Source organism: Phyllostomus discolor, chromosome 10 (assembly GCF_004126475.2).
Source record: "Phyllostomus discolor isolate MPI-MPIP mPhyDis1 chromosome 10, mPhyDis1.pri.v3, whole genome shotgun sequence".
Taxonomy (NCBI): domain Eukaryota; kingdom Metazoa; phylum Chordata; class Mammalia; order Chiroptera; family Phyllostomidae; genus Phyllostomus; species Phyllostomus discolor.
This window is the reverse complement of record NC_040912.2, coordinates 29907852-29926334: the sequence shown is the minus strand read 5'-3', so window position 1 is coordinate 29926334 and position 18483 is coordinate 29907852. Positions and strand designations below refer to the sequence as shown.

At 39.5% G+C, this 18483-nt stretch overlaps 1 protein-coding gene across 1 annotated transcript in view; it reads left to right on the top strand.

Moving 5' to 3' along the window:
• VPS50 (VPS50 subunit of EARP/GARPII complex) overlaps nucleotides 1-10813 on the top strand; it is a 118642-nt gene extending 107829 nt beyond the window's left edge. Inside the window, exons 23-28 of the mRNA XM_028525596.2 lie at nucleotides 323-471; nucleotides 1118-1214; nucleotides 2203-2361; nucleotides 4420-4541; nucleotides 7121-7310; nucleotides 10079-10813. Coding sequence (XP_028381397.1) covers nucleotides 323-471; nucleotides 1118-1214; nucleotides 2203-2361; nucleotides 4420-4541; nucleotides 7121-7310; nucleotides 10079-10198 — 837 coding nt within the window. The 3' untranslated portion in view covers nucleotides 10199-10813. The remainder of the gene's footprint in view (nucleotides 1-322; nucleotides 472-1117; nucleotides 1215-2202; nucleotides 2362-4419; nucleotides 4542-7120; nucleotides 7311-10078) is intronic.
• Nucleotides 10814-18483: the final 7670 nt, after the last annotated feature.

The following is an 18483-nucleotide window of genomic DNA, read 5'->3' as shown; positions in this document are numbered from 1 at the left end:
TCCTTTGCCTCATTTACAAGTTCTTGATGGGCATCTCACTATGGTCCCTGTGAAACATCTTTCAGGTCATGAAGTTTCCTGGTGTTGTCCACTTCAGGTCATGCTCAGACAGCAGCAGATAGAGTTGGATCGTTTTCACTTTGTATAGAAAGGAAAGTTCCACTAGTTAGGAAGTGTAAGAGGGGAAAAAAAGAGGAGCCGAATGTAATTAATGCATGCCTGAGCATAGGTTAATTATAGCTCCAGTTTGGTAAAATCACATGGTTTATTGCCATTAGATTTGCTGTTTCAGGCTGTGTATGTTCATGTGTTGTATTTTCAGGAAGTTTCAGCGGATCCTACGGCCACGCTCACCGCAGCAGAAGAGAGAAAGGAGAAAGTACCGAGCCCACACCTCAGTCACCTGGTGGTTTTGACGTCCGGGGATACCTTGTACGGGCTGGCGGAAAGAGTGGTAGCCACAGAGTCCTTGTAAGTTGTGAAAAACGGTTGCTCTGCCATTGGATATTTAAGAAAGGTTATTAAAGTAAGCACTGCGTAATTAGACTTGTAGCTCTGTACAGATTCCACGTGTAAATATTGCTTATGTGTTTTTGAGAAGTAGGTCCTAAAATAGATTACCAGTGGATTTTTAAAACTATATGGTTGGTTTTCAGTTATATAACAGGAAGGAAGGAAGGAAGGAAGGAAGGAAGGAAGGAAGGAAGGAAGGAAGTCGGTCTTTTAAGTTTCAATCTTCAGCAACATGATCCATGCTTTAAATAAAACTTTAAAAAATCATATTATAATATACATTCTATTTTACTGTTGAGTTGTGATTCTGGAGAAACTGTAGTTACAGTGTCAGTTCAGTGTTAAACATAGTTGACCCTTGCCATCAGCACAAGTGCTTCCTGACCTTTATAAATCCTCCAGTTCTTAATGCAGTTGAAGCATGTAACTTCTTCAGCTTTAATTTTTGTGTAGATGAGCGTGTCAAGAGATAGTTCACTAAGGTGGAAAATAATTTTAATTGTTAAGCTTTTGCTTAGAGATCTTAAAGATTACTTATACAAAAATGTTGGCAGGCTCTGAATCCTGTGCTTTGTTCACAAGGTGGGTTATTTATTCCCTTCAGGGTGTTCTTGGCCGAACAGTTTGAGTTCCTTCAGCCGCACCTGGATGCTGTGATGCCTGCAGTCAAAAAGCCCTTCCTCCAGCAGTTTTACTCTCAGGTCAGAGGTGGTCAGTCTTGAGTGTTGTTTCACTGTGGGCAAGATAAGACTGTCACATGTTATTTAGGTGTTTTCTTTTTTAAACTGGTGATCAGTCCCAGGAGAGCTGGAGTAGAATATTTGTTTATTCACACCTGAATGCCTGTATTAAATACTGAGACTTTTGGTGCAGTGAGAGAGAAAGCCAATTTATTTAACGTATAAAGGGAAAAGCAGCAGTAGCAGGGTATGTAACCTTGGCTGCATGTGGAAAGGGGGTGTGGCTGGAAGCAGGCTGTCTAGAAAGGCCTGTCTGGAGGAAGTGATGTTTAAATTGGCCAGCCAGCTGAGTGGGGAGTGTATTCAAATTAAGGGAAGAACTTCTACAAAGAGCAGCAGGTGAGGGAGAGCACGGTGCACTGAGTGGTGCACTGAGCGGCTGAGAACAAGCCAGATTATCAGAGCAGGGTGGAGGGCTGGCGGAGGGATAAGCGGTGCTCTCAGCCAGGAGTGGGGCTTTATTCCAGGGGTGCTGGGAAGGTGCTGGAAGATTTGAACCAGGTGAGTGGCGTGGCCAGGTGTGTGTTTCGGAGGGTGTGCTTTGGAGGCAGTGTGAAGAACGGGCTTTAGATGACAGGCCTAGAGGCCTGGAGACTGGCTTCAGGGCCCTTACAGAAATACAGTCAAGGATGTTGGAACCCTGAGGTGGGGGAGTAGGGGTCGAAATGGAGAGAAATGAAACAATTTGAGAAGCATTTGCTAGTCTCCAAGAAAATCTGTGGTTCCTTTAAAGTTGTGGTGTCTGGGTCCTCAAGTTTATTGAGTGTCTCAAAATTATATTTTGAGTAAGAGTTTTGCCCTTGAATTAAAATATTTTCATAATATAAATCTGCAAATGAATAGTTTTATATTAAGGTACCATATATACTAGAAATAGGAGCAAAATATTCTTCATAAATCTGATACTTTTAGAAAACATTCCTTTTTATTTCTGTGAAATTTATTTCAGACAGTCTCAACTGCCAGTGAACTACGCAAACCAATTTACTGGATCGTAGCTGGGAAAGCCATCGATTACGAACAGATGCTGCTCCTGATGGCAAACGTGAAATGGGACGTAAAGGAAATTATGTCACAGCACAACATCTATGTGGATGCACTACTGAAGGCAAGTACTCTGGGAAACATCTTGGTTGAAGACATGCTACTAAGGACTGACTGTTCCTACAGTTGCAGTGGCTCTGAAGTGGTGAGGTTGTAGTTACAGTATTACCACGTTGTTACCATCACAATATTAAAGTCCCTGTATTGGACTATACTTATTTTCCAAATTGTGTTCTTTTAGACTCAAGAACACTTTGTAGCTTTTTTGTTTTGTTTGATTTTCCACTTTGGGTTGGAGTTTGAGTGGCATGTCTTGGCTGACTGTGCTGTGTTATACTGTGTTATCTCAGTTGCCACGACTGTCAAGACGAGAAGGTAGTTTTGCAGTTGTGTCTGTTCATTAGCAAGAGACCATACTGTACACCTGCTTGTGCTAAGTTGTTTTTCTCCAGAAATCACATTACCTTTGCATTTAATGATTTACATTTATCAGTTTTTCTGAAAAGAATTGTAGTCACTTTTTGAAGATCTGTGCCTCCCAAGGTATTTATGGATTGCCTGGCACGTCCCAGCACTGATCTAGGTGCTGGCAATGTAGTCGTGAATTAAGGAACTTACGTGCTCCCCAAAAATAAATTACCAGAAGAGGAGTAGAGAGCAGCAGGGTGTGAGTGGAGGAGAAATATCAGGTGGTTACTTGTGCTCAGAGAAGGACTCTGGTAATGTGAGATTGAGGAGAGGCCTGAAGGAAGTGAGGAAATGAGCTGTGTGGACGTCTGAGGCAAGGAAAGAGCATCTGAGAAAAGAACCCTAAGTATAATGAAATGGTTTTATTATTCATTTACCAAGAAGCATTCTTGCACATGTATTTAGCAGTGAATAGAATGACGTTTTATATGGTAAGCATATGCTTTTATCTTTGAAGTATTAATGAAAGCTCTTAACACCCAAAGCAGAGTTTCCTAGTGAAACGTACGTAGAACAGCAAATACTCTGCTGGGCCAGAGTCATGAAATGAAGCTGAAGAGCACCTATTTGTTTAACTTTTATTTTCAAAAGTAACTTTAGTGGATTGAAGATGCACTTCTTTTTCATGAATAATTAAAAGCAACTAACTATCAAAATAAATAATCAAAAAATTGTAATTTAGGAAGTGGCAAAGGATAACACAAAAATAATTATGTGGTAGCTTGACTGGAGATGGTCAAATCAGACTTTTCCTGACTGTGTGCTACTGGAAGACTTGAGCACCTATCAGGCTTGACTTGCTAAGCGCTGTGTACCTTCTGTGGTGAGGACACTGCAGGGAAAAAGGGTCATCTTAAGCCTTCTGAAGTTTTGAAATATATTGTCAAGCAAGGATCAACAGCATTTACTTTTGTAAATGATCGTATTTAGATGTTAATAGCCCTAGGAAACCAGAAATATGAGCACATTCATTGAGGGGTGAACTACCTGCCGCTTTTATGTAATTTGAATTGTCTAAATTAGTTACATATATTTTTATTTTTAGTAAAGTATGATCATAAAAGTTACTAAAGTAATAAAAATGTTCAGTTTTCTGTAGGTAATTGAAAATATTTTTATTTTGTGCATTTTACTAAAAATTTGCAGCTATTATATGACTTTCAAATCAGTTACTATATAATATTTACTTTGAAAAAATATGTAGGAAAGAGAATAACTTAGATTGCTCTCTAAGGAATATAGATAGCCAAAAATTACAAATAGTTCACTTGGAATTGAAAGCTTATTAAAACATTTTTTAAAACTGGGTCTCTTGAAGATATTTTAGAAACAGATTATTCAGGTCTTTTAATCCATAACTGACAGTCACAGAAAAATATGAGACATAAAGACATTTGAACATTGTCAGCATCATTAATCAGTTGATGACAGCTCCTTCGAGATTAAATATATGTACCTACTCTGTGTTACAGCATAATTTAAACAATATGAAGGTTCTTTAAAGCACATCAAATTGAATAAATATGGCGTTATCTCTTTTTGCTTGGTTTGATTCTGAGTCTTTTTAAATCTTTTTTTTGGGGGGCGACTAAGATGGAAAGCAATGTGGCATTATAATTATATTCATGTACAACCACGACTTTTGTCTTCTTAGGAATTTGAGCAGTTTAACAGGAGGTTAAATGAAGTTTCTAAGAGAGTTCGGATACCCTTGCCTGTGTCTAATATACTTTGGGAACATTGTATACGACTGGCTAATAGAACTATTGTGGAGGGGTAAGTGTTTTGTGAAAGCGTTATCTGATTCCTTGATGATAAATCCTAATACATGAATAACATGGCATGTTCTCACTAATGGGTAGAGAGAGTCAGGTGGAGATAGCGACAAATAGCAGATAATTCCATAACAATTTAGGTTAGACTTTGGAATACGGCTAGCCTTCCTGGGCTGCCTCTCTCCGCGCTTTCTTTTCTTGCTGGTGACCTAGAGCCAGCTCATTGGAGAGTGAGGGGTGCAGCAGCTAATGGTTCTCCGAAAGTTAAACTAGTAGTCACTGTTATTATCTAATAATATAATTATCATTATGATGATTACTCATGACATTTATGGAGCACTGTGTCATTTACTGAACCAAGTTGGATTTACAGGATTATATTAAGAAACCCTAACAAAAACTCGCTTTGATAGTGTTGCTATTCTCTGTGTTACATCAGCAAGGATACCTGGCCTCAAAGTTGAGGCTTGAACAGGTTAAATAACTTGTCCAAGTTCACAGTTATTTTTATTACTAATTTTCAATTAAAAAGGTAATTAAATTTTTAATTTTTAATTTAAAAATTAAATCAAAACTTTAATTTTAAATTTTTAATTTAAAGTTTTTAAATTTTAATTAAAAAATTTAAATTTAGTTTTTAAATAAAAATTTTAATTTTACATTTTTATTATTTATTGAGAATATTCCCATTTTATTTTATTTTTTTCAGTTGCAGTTGATGGTCAATACTGTGTTCATTTCAGGTGTGCTGCATAGTAGTTGGACATTTACATAATTTACAGAGTGCATAATTTACCTGACAAGTTTACAGGCTTTAAATACAGAGAAGGCTTATGAACTCCTGATTTTATGATGGCAAAGTCAGTCCTCAAAGCCGCTATACTGCTGTTAATAATATCTTTATTATGCCATAGTAAGCTGTATAACTGTTTCATATATTGATTCTGAGGATCTGTTAGTAATAATTTTCTACTGGCTCAGAGATTGTGCTTCCTCTGCCCATAACATCTAGAACACCAATGAGAGTTAGTAACACATTTGAAGTATCCCTTACAGTGAACTACTTTGTCAAAGCCCATTCAGAGTGATCTGGAATTACAAATCAATTGGATTTTCACACATTATTTATCTGATTTCTCCTCAGTTTTTATCAGTTACAGAAAGAATGCATCAGGAAGTGAGAAGGTGACAGTGACCAGCTGACAGCAGTCAGGCACTCTGGTTTGAAGCCAGCAGTGCTAGAAGTCACAGATAGCTCTGTGTCAACAATCCTGATTAGAAAGTTTTTTAAAAACTTTATTACTATTTTTTAGATCCTCACCTGAGGGTATGTTTTTATTGATTTTTTTTAAGAGAGAGGAAAAGAGAGAGACAGACCTTTGATGCGAGATAGAAACACTGAAACACTGATCCTGTACACTCCCCGACTGGGGATTGAACCCGCAACCTAGGGTATGTCCCTGATTGGGGATCAAACCTACAATCCTTTGGTGTATGGGATGATGCTCCAACCAACTGAGCCAGGGCGAAAAGCATTTTTAATAAATTTGTTTAATAAAGTAGAAAAGTGAATAATAAATGTTATATTTCTGTATAAACACTTAATTTTTTCACTTTTATTTTTAAAAATTCATTTGGTCACTTTAAATAGTGTAAGTTTAGTCGTCTTGAAACTTTCATTAGGGGAAGTATCTCATTCCTTAGGGTTGGAGTCTTTGCGTTTTGTATGATTGAAAGAATGAGACACTGATGAGTAATAAAATGTATGTGAGAATTAATGCATTCACTCTTACTACTATTCAGCCTTAGAACACACCATTTCTCAGTAATGTGTGATCTCAAAATAAGTATATTAAGTGTTTTATTGTCAGGTATATGTGTACACTTTCTGTGCTTATATACTCATACATTTCTCAGGTTTGAAGAATATTCATGGGAGAATTACTTCATTTGTTTTTTCTGTATCGAGTAGTTACAATGTTGAGCAGTTTTATGAAGTTAAGATTACTTAGTATTTATAGCTTAGATTTAGAAGTAATTCTTGGCAGCTATATTAACTGGAATATCAGTATAACTTTCTTGTAGGTGATTATATTATTATTATCTTTTCTAATCCTCACCTGAGGATATGTTTATAGATTTAAATGGTGGGGGGCATTGATGTGAGAGAGAAAGATCAGATTGGTTGCCTCCTCTATGCACCCCAACCTGTGGATCCAACCCACCATGTAGGTATGTGCCCTGACTGGAATTGAGCCCACAACATTTTGGTGCATGGGACAGTGCTCCAACCAACCAAGTCACTCAGCCAGGGTGCAAGTGACTGTGTTAACTGAGCATGGAGAACAACAAAGAACCTTAGAAGTTGTTTAGTCTCTTAGCTTTGCAGGTCAGGAAACTGAGGCCCAGATGGATGAAATGACTATTGAGTGACAAGGCCTGATTCAAGGCTTATGTGCATTTTCCCCTGAAAATGGTGAATTTGTCCAGTTTTGTATTAGAGAAAAGTTTAAGTACCTAAAGATTTCTTTTTCTAACCATTCCATCATTTATGTTTTTTTTTATTATTGTGTATCTTAGATATGCCAATGTCAAGAAGTGTAGTAATGAGGGTCGTGCCTTGATGCAGTTGGATTTTCAACAGTTTTTAATGAAACTTGAAAAGCTAACAGATATTAGACCCATCCCTGATAAGGAATTTGTGGAAACCTATATTAAAGCCTACTACCTAACCGAGAATGACATGGAGCGCTGGATCAAAGAGCACAGGGTGAGAGCCGGAAGGCTGTTAATTAAGTTTTCTCCTTTTCCTTTGTTCTGTTTTACGTAATTCAAAGTCATGAGGGTGAAATATAAAGAAACGTTTGCTTGTTTAGCATGAACTTCTTAGGCCATGTCTTTATCCTGTTCACACAGTGTCCATGTAGTGCCCTTTGCCTAATGAAATCTTGTAAGATCTTCATGAACTGTTAACAGTAATTATCTAGAAAGATAGCCCAAGTCTGAACGTTAGCTATGTTTATCCTGCAGCCATTGTAGGAAAAAGCTAAAGTTGGTTAACATCAGGACAAATTGAATACAGCAACATTTAGGTGATTCACAAAGCTGTAACTTAAACCTCCTTACAGCCCTCCATAGTGAAGGAGTTAATGACATCCTGAACTCACGGACATGTAGTGGTGATGATTGAGTATATGAGTATTAAATGGCTCAGTGCAACTTCATCCTCCATTAGATTTTGCCTCAAGTGCCAATGAGATTTTTTTCTTTTGTGTGGATATATATAATACATGGTCCGGCACAAATTACAAAATCATAAGCATGTAAGTCTGTAACATAACAATATCACACTCAAGCACGTCATATGACATTGTAGGTGAAATGTTCAAATTAAAACTATACATTATTCTACCCATATTATTACCCTACCAACCATACTCAAGCAGGCCTTACTTCTGCTGGACCCTGTAGATAAGTAGAGAAAAATATAATTTATTAAGTGTTATTTAAGATGCTGAAGTTTTGAGATAGTTCAAATCAACATATATCACTAGAGCACTAATATGGTGAGCTTTTCTGTATGATTGTTAATAGCATTTGCCTGGATAGACAATATGTGAACACAAATTTAATGAAAGTGTGGAAGGTGTTACAGTTTTACCACATCTTCTTCAATAACTAGAGTTCACATTTATTTATGCTATAAACATCATCAGTAAAGGCTATGTAAATTTTTATTTTATTTGACTGGGTACAGACAAAAGGAATTACTTATATTTACTTCATTAGGCTCATCCTTTCTGGTGTCAACATTTTAGAAAAATGGAATGATTATTAGCCTGGACCATTAGCCTGAGTCTTTTGTACAATACACGTGCCCACTTGTAGGTCAGTTTCAGATCTCTCAGAGCAAAGCAGAAATGTTCATGCTATTTTGTTTTTTAACTCATTATTTTATTGTTGTTCGAGTACAGTTGTCGGCATTTACCCCGCATCACTCCCTGCCTCCAGCCATCCCCACCTCCCTCCCCTGATTCCACCCTCACTTCATTTTGTGTGTGTGTGTGGGGGGGGGTGTCCTATAAAGGACACACATGTCCTTTATAGTTGTTCCTGAAAACATTTTCCCCCTCTCCTCCCATTATCCCCTCCCACGTCCCCTCTGGCTACTGTCAGATTGTTCTTAATTTCAGCTTCTGGTTATATTTTGCTTGTTTATTTGTTTTGTTGATTAGTTTCCACTTAAAGGTGAGATCATATGGTATTTGTCTTTCACCACCTGGCTTATTTCATTTAGCATAATGCCACTGACCCCTGACCTCTGAGAACCAGAATGCTAAGCCAGGTGCAGATGGACTGCTGAATGTTGTGAAGATCCATTTAGCAAAATAAGCTGAAACTACTTTGGGGTTAGCACTAGGAAGGAGTTTGGGGAGAGGTTTCAAGGAGCTGAGGAGCAAGAGCAGCAGCTCTTAGATATCCATTATTTGATGGAAGAATGATGCCCTTTTTATGTTTTCCTCTTTAAGTAGAGTAGACTAAAATTTTTAGTTTGGTATTTTGGAAGAGCTTTAACTGATATTTGTAATTCAGTGAAAATTTCCACTCCCCAGCAAGGGGACTGTCCTGTCTTAAAGGGAACTTCAGTTCCACAGTGTCTAGTCCGGTGCTGGATGACAATTGTACTCGCTCGGTGCTGACTGGTTACCTAAGAGTGTTCCCCAGGTGTTGACAGGTGCTCTCGGAGGTCAGGTACACAACCTGAGTAGTTTGCTGAGTTTTTACAATGAACTCTTTCTTACATTTTGAAATTGCACTATCTTTAGTGGCTACTTTTCTTATTAGGTGATTGCCGTAACCCCCTCTCCATGTTTGAACTCTTGAACCACATCAATATGCAAAACGTTCTGTTGAGTCCCTGTTCTTTCTCATCCTAGCAACTCATTATCTGAAATTCAGAAACCAAATATATTTGTACATAGAAAGTACTTGTGGTCTTAATTTTACTTACTAGCTACCAGTGAAAATATGAGAGCTCAAAAACCAGTAGCTTTTGGATCTGTGTTACCTTATTCATTTACTGTATCTGAGAAGAGTAGTGGTTCTGTGAGTGGAGGTTTTTGTCTTTTATATACAATGTTTGCAAAATGTGGAGTATTAGAAAATACTTAATCAGTGGCATTTTGAAAATTTGAAATGCCAGTGTATATTGATAATAACAAAGACTGTCACAGAAATAAGTAGGAAGTGTATGATCTTAAACATAACCAGAAGCACAGGCACGTCAGATTATCTACCATGTGATAAAGATTCTAGCCTTCTGTTGCAAATGTGTGCGCCAGTATCCTTATTCCCTGTTACTATAGCTCAGTGAGCAGTTTGTCTGTCATGTCACCACTGTAATGTCCATGGCTTGTCCCTGGTTTGTAGTGCTGCGTCAGTTACCTGCTGAGACTGAACTTCTGTCTGTCCTTCCATTGTGGTGATCCGATGCATGTCTTGCAGTGTACTGAGTTTGGTTTCCTCTGTTTTGAGCAGGAGTATTCAACGAAGCAGCTGACCAATCTGGTAAATGTTTGCCTGGGATCCCATATTAATAAAAAAGCAAGACAGAGACTTCTAGCAGCTATAGATGATATAGACAGACCCAAGAGATAATGAACACAGTTCTTTGTCCTCGATGCCACTGATCTTCTCTCAACATACATGACGTGAAAGCCAATTCTTCATGCCCTCCTGACAGCTGTCTGCTGAGAACACTTCGTGCATGTGCCCCCAGCTGGCAAGCGGGAACCGCGGGAGTCTGTGTGGTGTTCTGAAATGACTTCTCCGTGCTCTGGTCTCTCCTCCTCCACTTCGAGTCTCATCTGTTGTGTTCCTTTCCTGAAAAGATGCTATTGCCTTGTTATAACTATTGTTACATGATTACTATTGTACATTTTACTGAAGAATGGTCTGGAAGTATACAATTGCAGGGAACTGTGACAATATATGCATAGGCGGTTTTTGGAGAATGATTTTATGTTGACATTTTTCTACCCTCTGAGTTGGTCCTTAATAATAATAATATTATTATGATAATATTAGAGGGTTAATGTACAGTATCTTTTAATTATGAGCACTGCATGAGAATTGAGAAGTACATGTAAGCAAATAGTTGAAAAATCAGTACATTTTCTGTGTTTTCAAATGTGGAAATTTGTCAGGTTTCATTTGGCTGTAATACAGTGATCATAAGTGATAAAATTTAATAAATGCTATACTCCAACATGACTAGCCTATGTGAGACTGTGTTTGATACTTTTCCACGGCAAGCAGATTCCATGAAAGTACAATGGAATTTTCTTTACATGTTCTCATTTTAGTCATCTTATATCCTGAAACCAGTCGTAAAAAGGGATTTCATAAAGTATTACCTTTTTAGTGCCTGAACAGCATGCAGAATAGTGATTGTGGGATTTATTAAAAAATATGGGACATTTTTGATATGAGCTTTGTTCTCTTTCAATTCAGCTTTTGTCTTAGAACAGCAAAACCCGTCTTAGCTGGCTCACGGAAAGAACTGACTATTAGTCAAGCGTGAGTATAGGGTCATTTGTTCGCCTTTCTTAAATACCTGCTTTGTATGACAGACGTCATAATGTGAAGTTAGCCAGCAATAGTGTCTGGGCCTCAGAACTCTGTACTGTTCCTCCACACTTTGCTTTGGAGTCAGGATTTCTGCCAACATACCAGGGTTGGCAAAAGTAGATTTACAGTTGTAAGTATGTGAAACAGTTTATCCTTTATTGTTGTTTTTTAATTATTGTATATTATTTTCCATACAAACAATTGTAAACCTGCTTTTGCCCCACCCTGTATATGACATAAGAATCAATTTCCCATGCCAACTGTTTGATAAGGAATGTTTTGCATGTTCTTTCTGACTAGAGAGTAGAAGACGTTTAAGCTTATGTGGCATTGGTCCAGGATTACCAGACATGACCTATCACATCAGTAGCTCACTGATTCCTGAAGCGTCTCCTGAGAAAGGTGCCTGTGTCCTGGGAGCTGAGGTGCTGACGTGGTGGGCAAAGGGTGACCCAGCGTGGAGATGATCAGGAGATGATTGCCACTCAGTGTCCTTCAGCCCCTGCAGATACCCATAACCAGCGCGGTAGAGGATGTCTGTGTGTGGACTAGACTGTGAACTCGGAAGGTAGCCATTTCGTGTTCAGCCACTTAAAGAGAACAGACACGAGAGAAGCTTGGTCTGGATGTTTAAATGCCGTGTTCTGCCAGCACATAAAGAGCTAATTAGTCTCATTTGTTTCTCAGTTGATTAGGAAGTGCTTATTCTTTTTTACATGGATTTTATAGTTGCTTCCCTTAATTTTTAACTTTAGTTCAGCCTAGATCATCCTACCAAGAAGGTAGGATGTTTTCCAGGGTGATTAGGAATTAACAGTCAGACCTTTTTTTATTATTTTTTAAAGATTTTATTTATATATTTTTAGAGAAAGGGGAAGGGAAAGAGAGCAAGAAGGAAGCATCAGTGTGTGGTTGCCTCTTGTGTACCCCCCCACTGGGGACCTGGCCCGAGTCCCAGCCATGTGCTCTGACTGGGAATTGAACCAGTGAAGGGTTCGCAGGCTAGTCCGAGCCACACCAGCAAGGGCCTTTTTTAAATTTTATTTTAAAGATATTTAGAGAGAAGGGAAAGGAGGGAGAGAAACATCAGTGCATGAGAAATACATGGATCTGTTGCCTCTCATATGTCCCCAACTGGGGACCCAGCCCACAGCCCAGGCATGTGCCCTGGCTGGGAATCAAACCGGTGACCTTTTGGTTCACAGGCTAATGCTCAGTCCACTGTGTCACACCAGCCCGGGCAATAGTCAGACCTTTTAACTTACCCACACTTTGCTTTCTTCATCTTCAGAATAAAATGACGTCTTCTGCTTTTTGAAAAATTATTTTGTGCATTAAAAGGTAGCTCAGTAAGTATGAGGAAAAAAATCAAAACAACAGGAGATTTGAATCATGAAATTACCTAACAGCAGATTATGAAGTTATATTGATTAAGACCATCTAACATTTTATGAAACTGATTTTAAGAAAAATAGAATTGAAAATGTAAATGGAAGTATACATGTTCCAAAACTTGACTGTTACGAACAAATTTCGTGTCTGAGTTTTTCTTAACTTTGACATTTTATATGAAAGTGTCTTTCAGAATTTCAGATGTTAAGTTGATAGGAGAGCATGGTAAATTATTCCCTGAGAGAGAATGATTGTTGCCACAAATACATTGTCTTGCATTAAACAATGCTAAGGCGATTTGAGTAAGCTAGTTTGCTTCAGTTTATTAATATAAACCCTGTAGAGATATTATAAGTCCAGTTGGACAAGTAAGCTCATCTGCTGAATTTACAAAATGAAATAGAACCTCGCTTGAAGCCAGGACCACGTGGTACTTTATCACATCTTTAAGCAGAGTTTCCTTTGAAAGTTTTTATTTAGCTAAATGCTAAAGTGAAACTTTACATTAGATTAAGTAGCTTTTTTATTGCCCACTCACTCGAACATAGTCATAAAACAGGGTTATAATTCAGTTTACTTTGAAAGCATATTTATCTTTTGTAACGAAAAGTTGGACCTAGAGATGATATATAAATTGTACTCAGCAAAACAAAGTGGTCCGGGGGAAAATATTTATATTTGATCTTTATTCTTTGGAATAACTTTAATGCAGACTTAGTTGTTAACAAAATGTTATTTTTAACTCTTGACAATGACAAGGGAATTATTAAGAGTCTGATGTAAGCTTTGTAAATGTTAAGACCTATACAGCTTTTTACAGATTTTTTATTATGAAAAATATATGCTCAACTCTTTTCACTCACAAATTTTTAAAGACATGAAATAGTTTAAGCTGTCCACCTCGCCAAGGACAAAACTATGTCGGATTTCATACATGAGAATTCTTCACTCGTTCACAGTGAACAGAAGACAGTAGCTCATTTGCTCTGGTGATGCTTTTCTTGTTCAGCACATCTGTTTGTGAATATTGCTAAGTATACTTGCATCATTTTTTAAAAAGTTGAAAACAAAACCACAACTAAACATTCTCTTTCACTTGGTAGGGGTGTCGGGGCAGGAACTTGGGGAAAAAGGATAACTGGTCTCCCTCTGGGATTTTTGTACTTTAAAAATACGACCTACTGAGCACTTTTTTGTTTTGTTTTCTGTTTTTGATGAAGAACCATTTTTGTAAGTTACTTGAGTGATCAGTTCTTGATCTCAAGACTGAGAAGACTGCCCTGCTGAGGATTTCCAGATTTGCTCCGTAAGGAGTCTTTTTCATTCAGAACTGAGCTGTTCAATCCTCAACAGGGACTTTCTTGATCAACAGCCTATATTTTATTCTTTTTTAAAAAAAATTAGCCCTGGCTGGTATGGCTCAGTCGATTGAGTGCTGGCCTTCAAACCAAAGGGTTGCTGTTTCGATTCCCAGTCAGGGCACATGCCTGGGTTGCAGACCAGGTCCCCAGTAGGGGGCGCTCAAGAGGCAACCACACATTGATGTTTCCCTCCCTTTCCCCTCTCTCTAAAAATAAATAAAATCTTAAAAAAATTAAATGTATTGGGGTGGCATTGGTTAATAAGACCATATAAGTTTCAAGTGTAAATTTTTATGATACTTGATCTGATATTGTATTGTGTGCCCACCACCCAAATCACCTTCCATCACCATATATTTGCCCCCCCTTTACCCTTTAATACTCTCCACCCCATGCTGTTCAGTTTTTATTTCCCACATGAGGGAAATCATGCTTCTTAGCATTTTCTGATTGATTTCACATAGTGTAATCTCAAGTCCATCCATGTTGTCACAAATGTCAGTATTTCATCTTTTGGTCGAATATTATTGCACAATATATGTGTACCACATCATCTTTATCCAGTCCTCTATTGAAGGACACTTTGTTTGTCTCCATGTCTTGGCACTGTAAATAATGTTGCAATGAACATAGGGTGCCTATATCTTTGCAAATAAATGTTTTTAAATTTTTCAGGTAGATACCCAGAAGAAGTCTTGCTGGGTCATATGGTAACTCTATTCTTAGCTTTTTGAGGAACCTCCATACATTTTCCATTGTGGCTGTACCAGTTTATATTCCCACAGGGAATGAGAGTTCCTTTTTCTCCACAGCCTCTCTCACACTGTCATTACCTGTCTTGTCAATAACAGCCATTCTACCAGGTGTGAGGTGGTATCTCATTGTCATTTTGATTCGCATTTTCCTAATAGCTGGTGAAGTTGAGCATCTTTTCATAAAGAACCTATATTTTACTGTTTCTTCCCAGTCCCTTGTCTCTTGATTCTGCCTCTCAGTAACCAAAAAAGATTTATGTTTTAAAGAAAAAACATTTTCATACTGAGGGCATTTTTGTCCAACTACTACAAACAGCATACTAATCGTTGCTGTTTGTAATCATTTACTGATCATTTAAACAGAGGGCATTAAAGCACACTAATCACTTAAATGGGACGTTTAGTCAGGGTTTCCTTTTAAACAGCAGTCACTCTACACTACAGTGTGATGGTGGCCTCAGGTAACCATTGCAAGATAATTTTTTGCTGACCACCAGGTGTGCTATCTACTTCTCTTATGCCGACATCCTAACCACAATTCTACCTAGCTGCACCCGTGAGTCTAGAGAAGAGGTCATGGCTGTAGATGAAACAGTGGGAGTTGTTACTACGTAGCGTGAAGCCAGAGCTTGCCTTAGGGAGGTGAGCAGGAGAATGATAATAGGCCTGTGAATACGGAATATTGGTCACGCAGATTTGGTCCCTTCAGAGTTGTCGTCTACCTTGCAGTTGGGCTCAGGACGATTTCCACATCACGCGGGATGGGTCAAGAATAGGCTTTCTTGAGGGGAATTGACAAGCCTGGGACAGCGAAAAAGAGATGTTGTCCCCCACCCCCCTGATACTGTCACTGTGAGGCATGAGATGGGGCTAACACTGCAGAGACTGTACTGGGGGAAGGTTTTTAAAAATGAAATGGGGTGACACCAGTTAATAACACTATGGGCATAACAAGTGGGCATTTTTTTTTACACTAAGCATTTTCTTAGATTCATTGTTCAGCTTCTTTGAGGAGGGAAGGAGGGGGAAGTGGCACTTGGATGCTAGTGAGAAGCAAAGAAAAGGGAATCACACAGAAAACCAACAAAAGCGTTAATGAAGCTCTAACCCTGCCTGTTACCAATATCTTAAGGTGGTTAGGAGACTACTCTCAGTTCGTTTAGTGGAATTCTTTGTCATTTATAAATGTACAAATACAAGGGCCTGATATTTCCCTGTCCTGGCCCACATGTTCACACGTCTCCCTGCACCCGCAGCCTCACAGACTGAACAAAACCACTGCCTGGTGTCTGTTTCTCCGGACAATGGGGCGGCTGTTTGAAAATTGATTTCCGTTGAGGTCCATCAGTTACTTACCTCTTCTGACTCGTTAGTCTTTGGGACCAGGCTCATGGCAGGCCAGCTCGCTGCAGTTCCGCCTCTGCGATTTAAGTGTCTGTCAGTGTTAAAATTCTAAATGAGTTTCTAATGAGTGCACACCCAGGGACTGAGATTTGGCAGTGCCTGTACACTTTTTCCAGTAAGTACTTTGTCTTCCTCTTTCAAACTCACTTGTCAGAAGCTGGTATCAATGCTTTTGTAACCATCTTATAAAGAAAAGGCAAAATGATTTTTATCAGTGAAGTTCCATTGACCTCGTTGCGCCTAATGGAGGGGCTTTCAACATGTCGACAACCTGCAGTGGTATTTGGCGGCTGTTTGACCGTTGTCATGGCAATTCGGTGCTCCGGTTTTAGGCATCTTGTTTTTTTTTCTGTGTGTGTTTTTTAAAGCAAAACTGGATTGTTGTCTTCTTGTTAGAGATCAAATTCCTCCTCTTTTCCCTGTGACTATTCTTTTTGCTCTTTCAGCTCTTGCATTTCACGTCCAGGAGGGTATGAAGAGGAAATATGGAAAGAGGCCGCAATGTGATAAACAGGGTTGGGGTGGACAGGGGTCGTCAGCTGAGGCTATGAGCTGCTGCTCCCAAAGCTCCAGGGACGATACATAAATAACAACTGTAGCATCAGAAATGGGAAGATTTAGCAGTGACAACATCACACTAGAGTTGTCCACGTGGCAAGGTAGAGTGGAAGGGTAAAAAGCATTTTAGTAAAAACAGGTAACAAAAAAGACAAGCACTGATGTCTCCCCATGACTTTGGGAGAGTCCACAGTGGATCTGCTTGGAGGCAGGGGATTAACATGCAGGAGGGTCGTGTCAGGAGTCTTGTGAACCCAAAGTTCAGAGACATTGTGTTCAACCAGGATCCAGCCAATCTGCCCAGGAGGCAGCGAGTGGACCTGGCAGCAGGGATCTCATGGTATGTAGCCCAGGGGCCAACATGACAGGGGGCTTAGAAACTTCCAGAGTAAAATCTAACAGTTTTGAAGCTGGTAAAACCTAGAGGTCACCTAGTGCGACCTTCTGCTAGGTGACTTATGGGTATCCGCAACCTCTGGGCATCCACGAGGCAGGATACCCTTCACAGCACTCCCGCCGGGTCAGTCCAGCTAGTACTTCCTGGGTGTGGAACAGCCTTCTGTGGGGGCCTGCGTCCCTGGTGCTGTGTTCCGCCCTCTGATGGGGGTGGGGGCAATGAGGAAACCAACTCCCTACGCTGATGTTGCCTGCCGCTGCACTGACCAGTGATAAGCAGGGCGCATGCAGAATGTTAACTCATTCTGAACTTGTCGTCAGCTGAAGCTCTTGAACTTACTCAGTGCTGTCAAAATCTATCCTCTTCAGCATCTGTACAGGTTGAAGTGTTAATTCAAGAGTGTATGTAATTTTCATTTAATTATTGTTTTACATTTGGCCTTGTGGCAGCCTGTCTAGAAATCGTTGGTTCCAGATTCTGCCATTTAGAACCGGGGTCCCCAACCTCTGGGCCACAGACTGGTACCCGACTTGGCCTGTTAGGAACCGGGCTGCACAGTAGGAGGCGAGCTTGAATGTAATGTGCTTGAATCCTCCCCAAACCAGCCCTCCCCCCCATCCGTGGGAAGGAAAACTGTCTTCCACAAAAACAATCTCTGGTGCCAAAAAAGGTTGGGGACCTCTGCTTTTTAAGGGGACTGCTACTCTGCTGCCCTAGTGACAAGGAAATATTTCTTTTCTTTAAAACTGGTTTTTAGCGAGAGAGAAGAAGGGGTTGGGAGAAAGATAGCAAAAGATTGATTTTCGTTGTACTTACTCACGCATTCATTGCTTGAATCTTGTATGGGCCCCAACCAGGGACCCACCAGCTTGGCCTATCGGCATTACACCCCAGCCAACTGAGTCACCCAGTCAGGGCAAGGCAGTGTTTCTTGTTCGTCCTCAGCCATGTGGATAAAAATGTCAATGGGACAGAAAAGACTGTGAGTGGGACAGAACCAAAGAAAGAGCTCTCGGGCCCAGCCCGGGCAACCCCAGGAATCAGAGCTCTGGCTAGGTGCGTGCGGACCAGGAATGCACCGCAGTCCGTCACTTCCCCATTGTCCTCTCAGTTTGGCTAAAAGTAATGTGAACTTTTGTGAAATTCTTTGCTGGGAATAAAATACTAGCAACACCCCCAAAATGGAGAGTGGAAACATTTTGGCCTCCTTTCCTCACTTGAATCGATGCTGGCTTTTGACAACGACCTTTGATTGTTAATGTGTCCCCACACTATTTTTTCATATTTTATTCTGGAAATCTGCCAAGTGCATGGTAAGCTGACCAAGATGGTTGTGTGGTAAGCTTAATTCCTCCCAATAAATTAGAATGTTACTCACCTACCATATTTTTCGGACTATAAGATGTACTTTCCCTTCCCCCCACAATTTGGGAGGAATAATGGTGG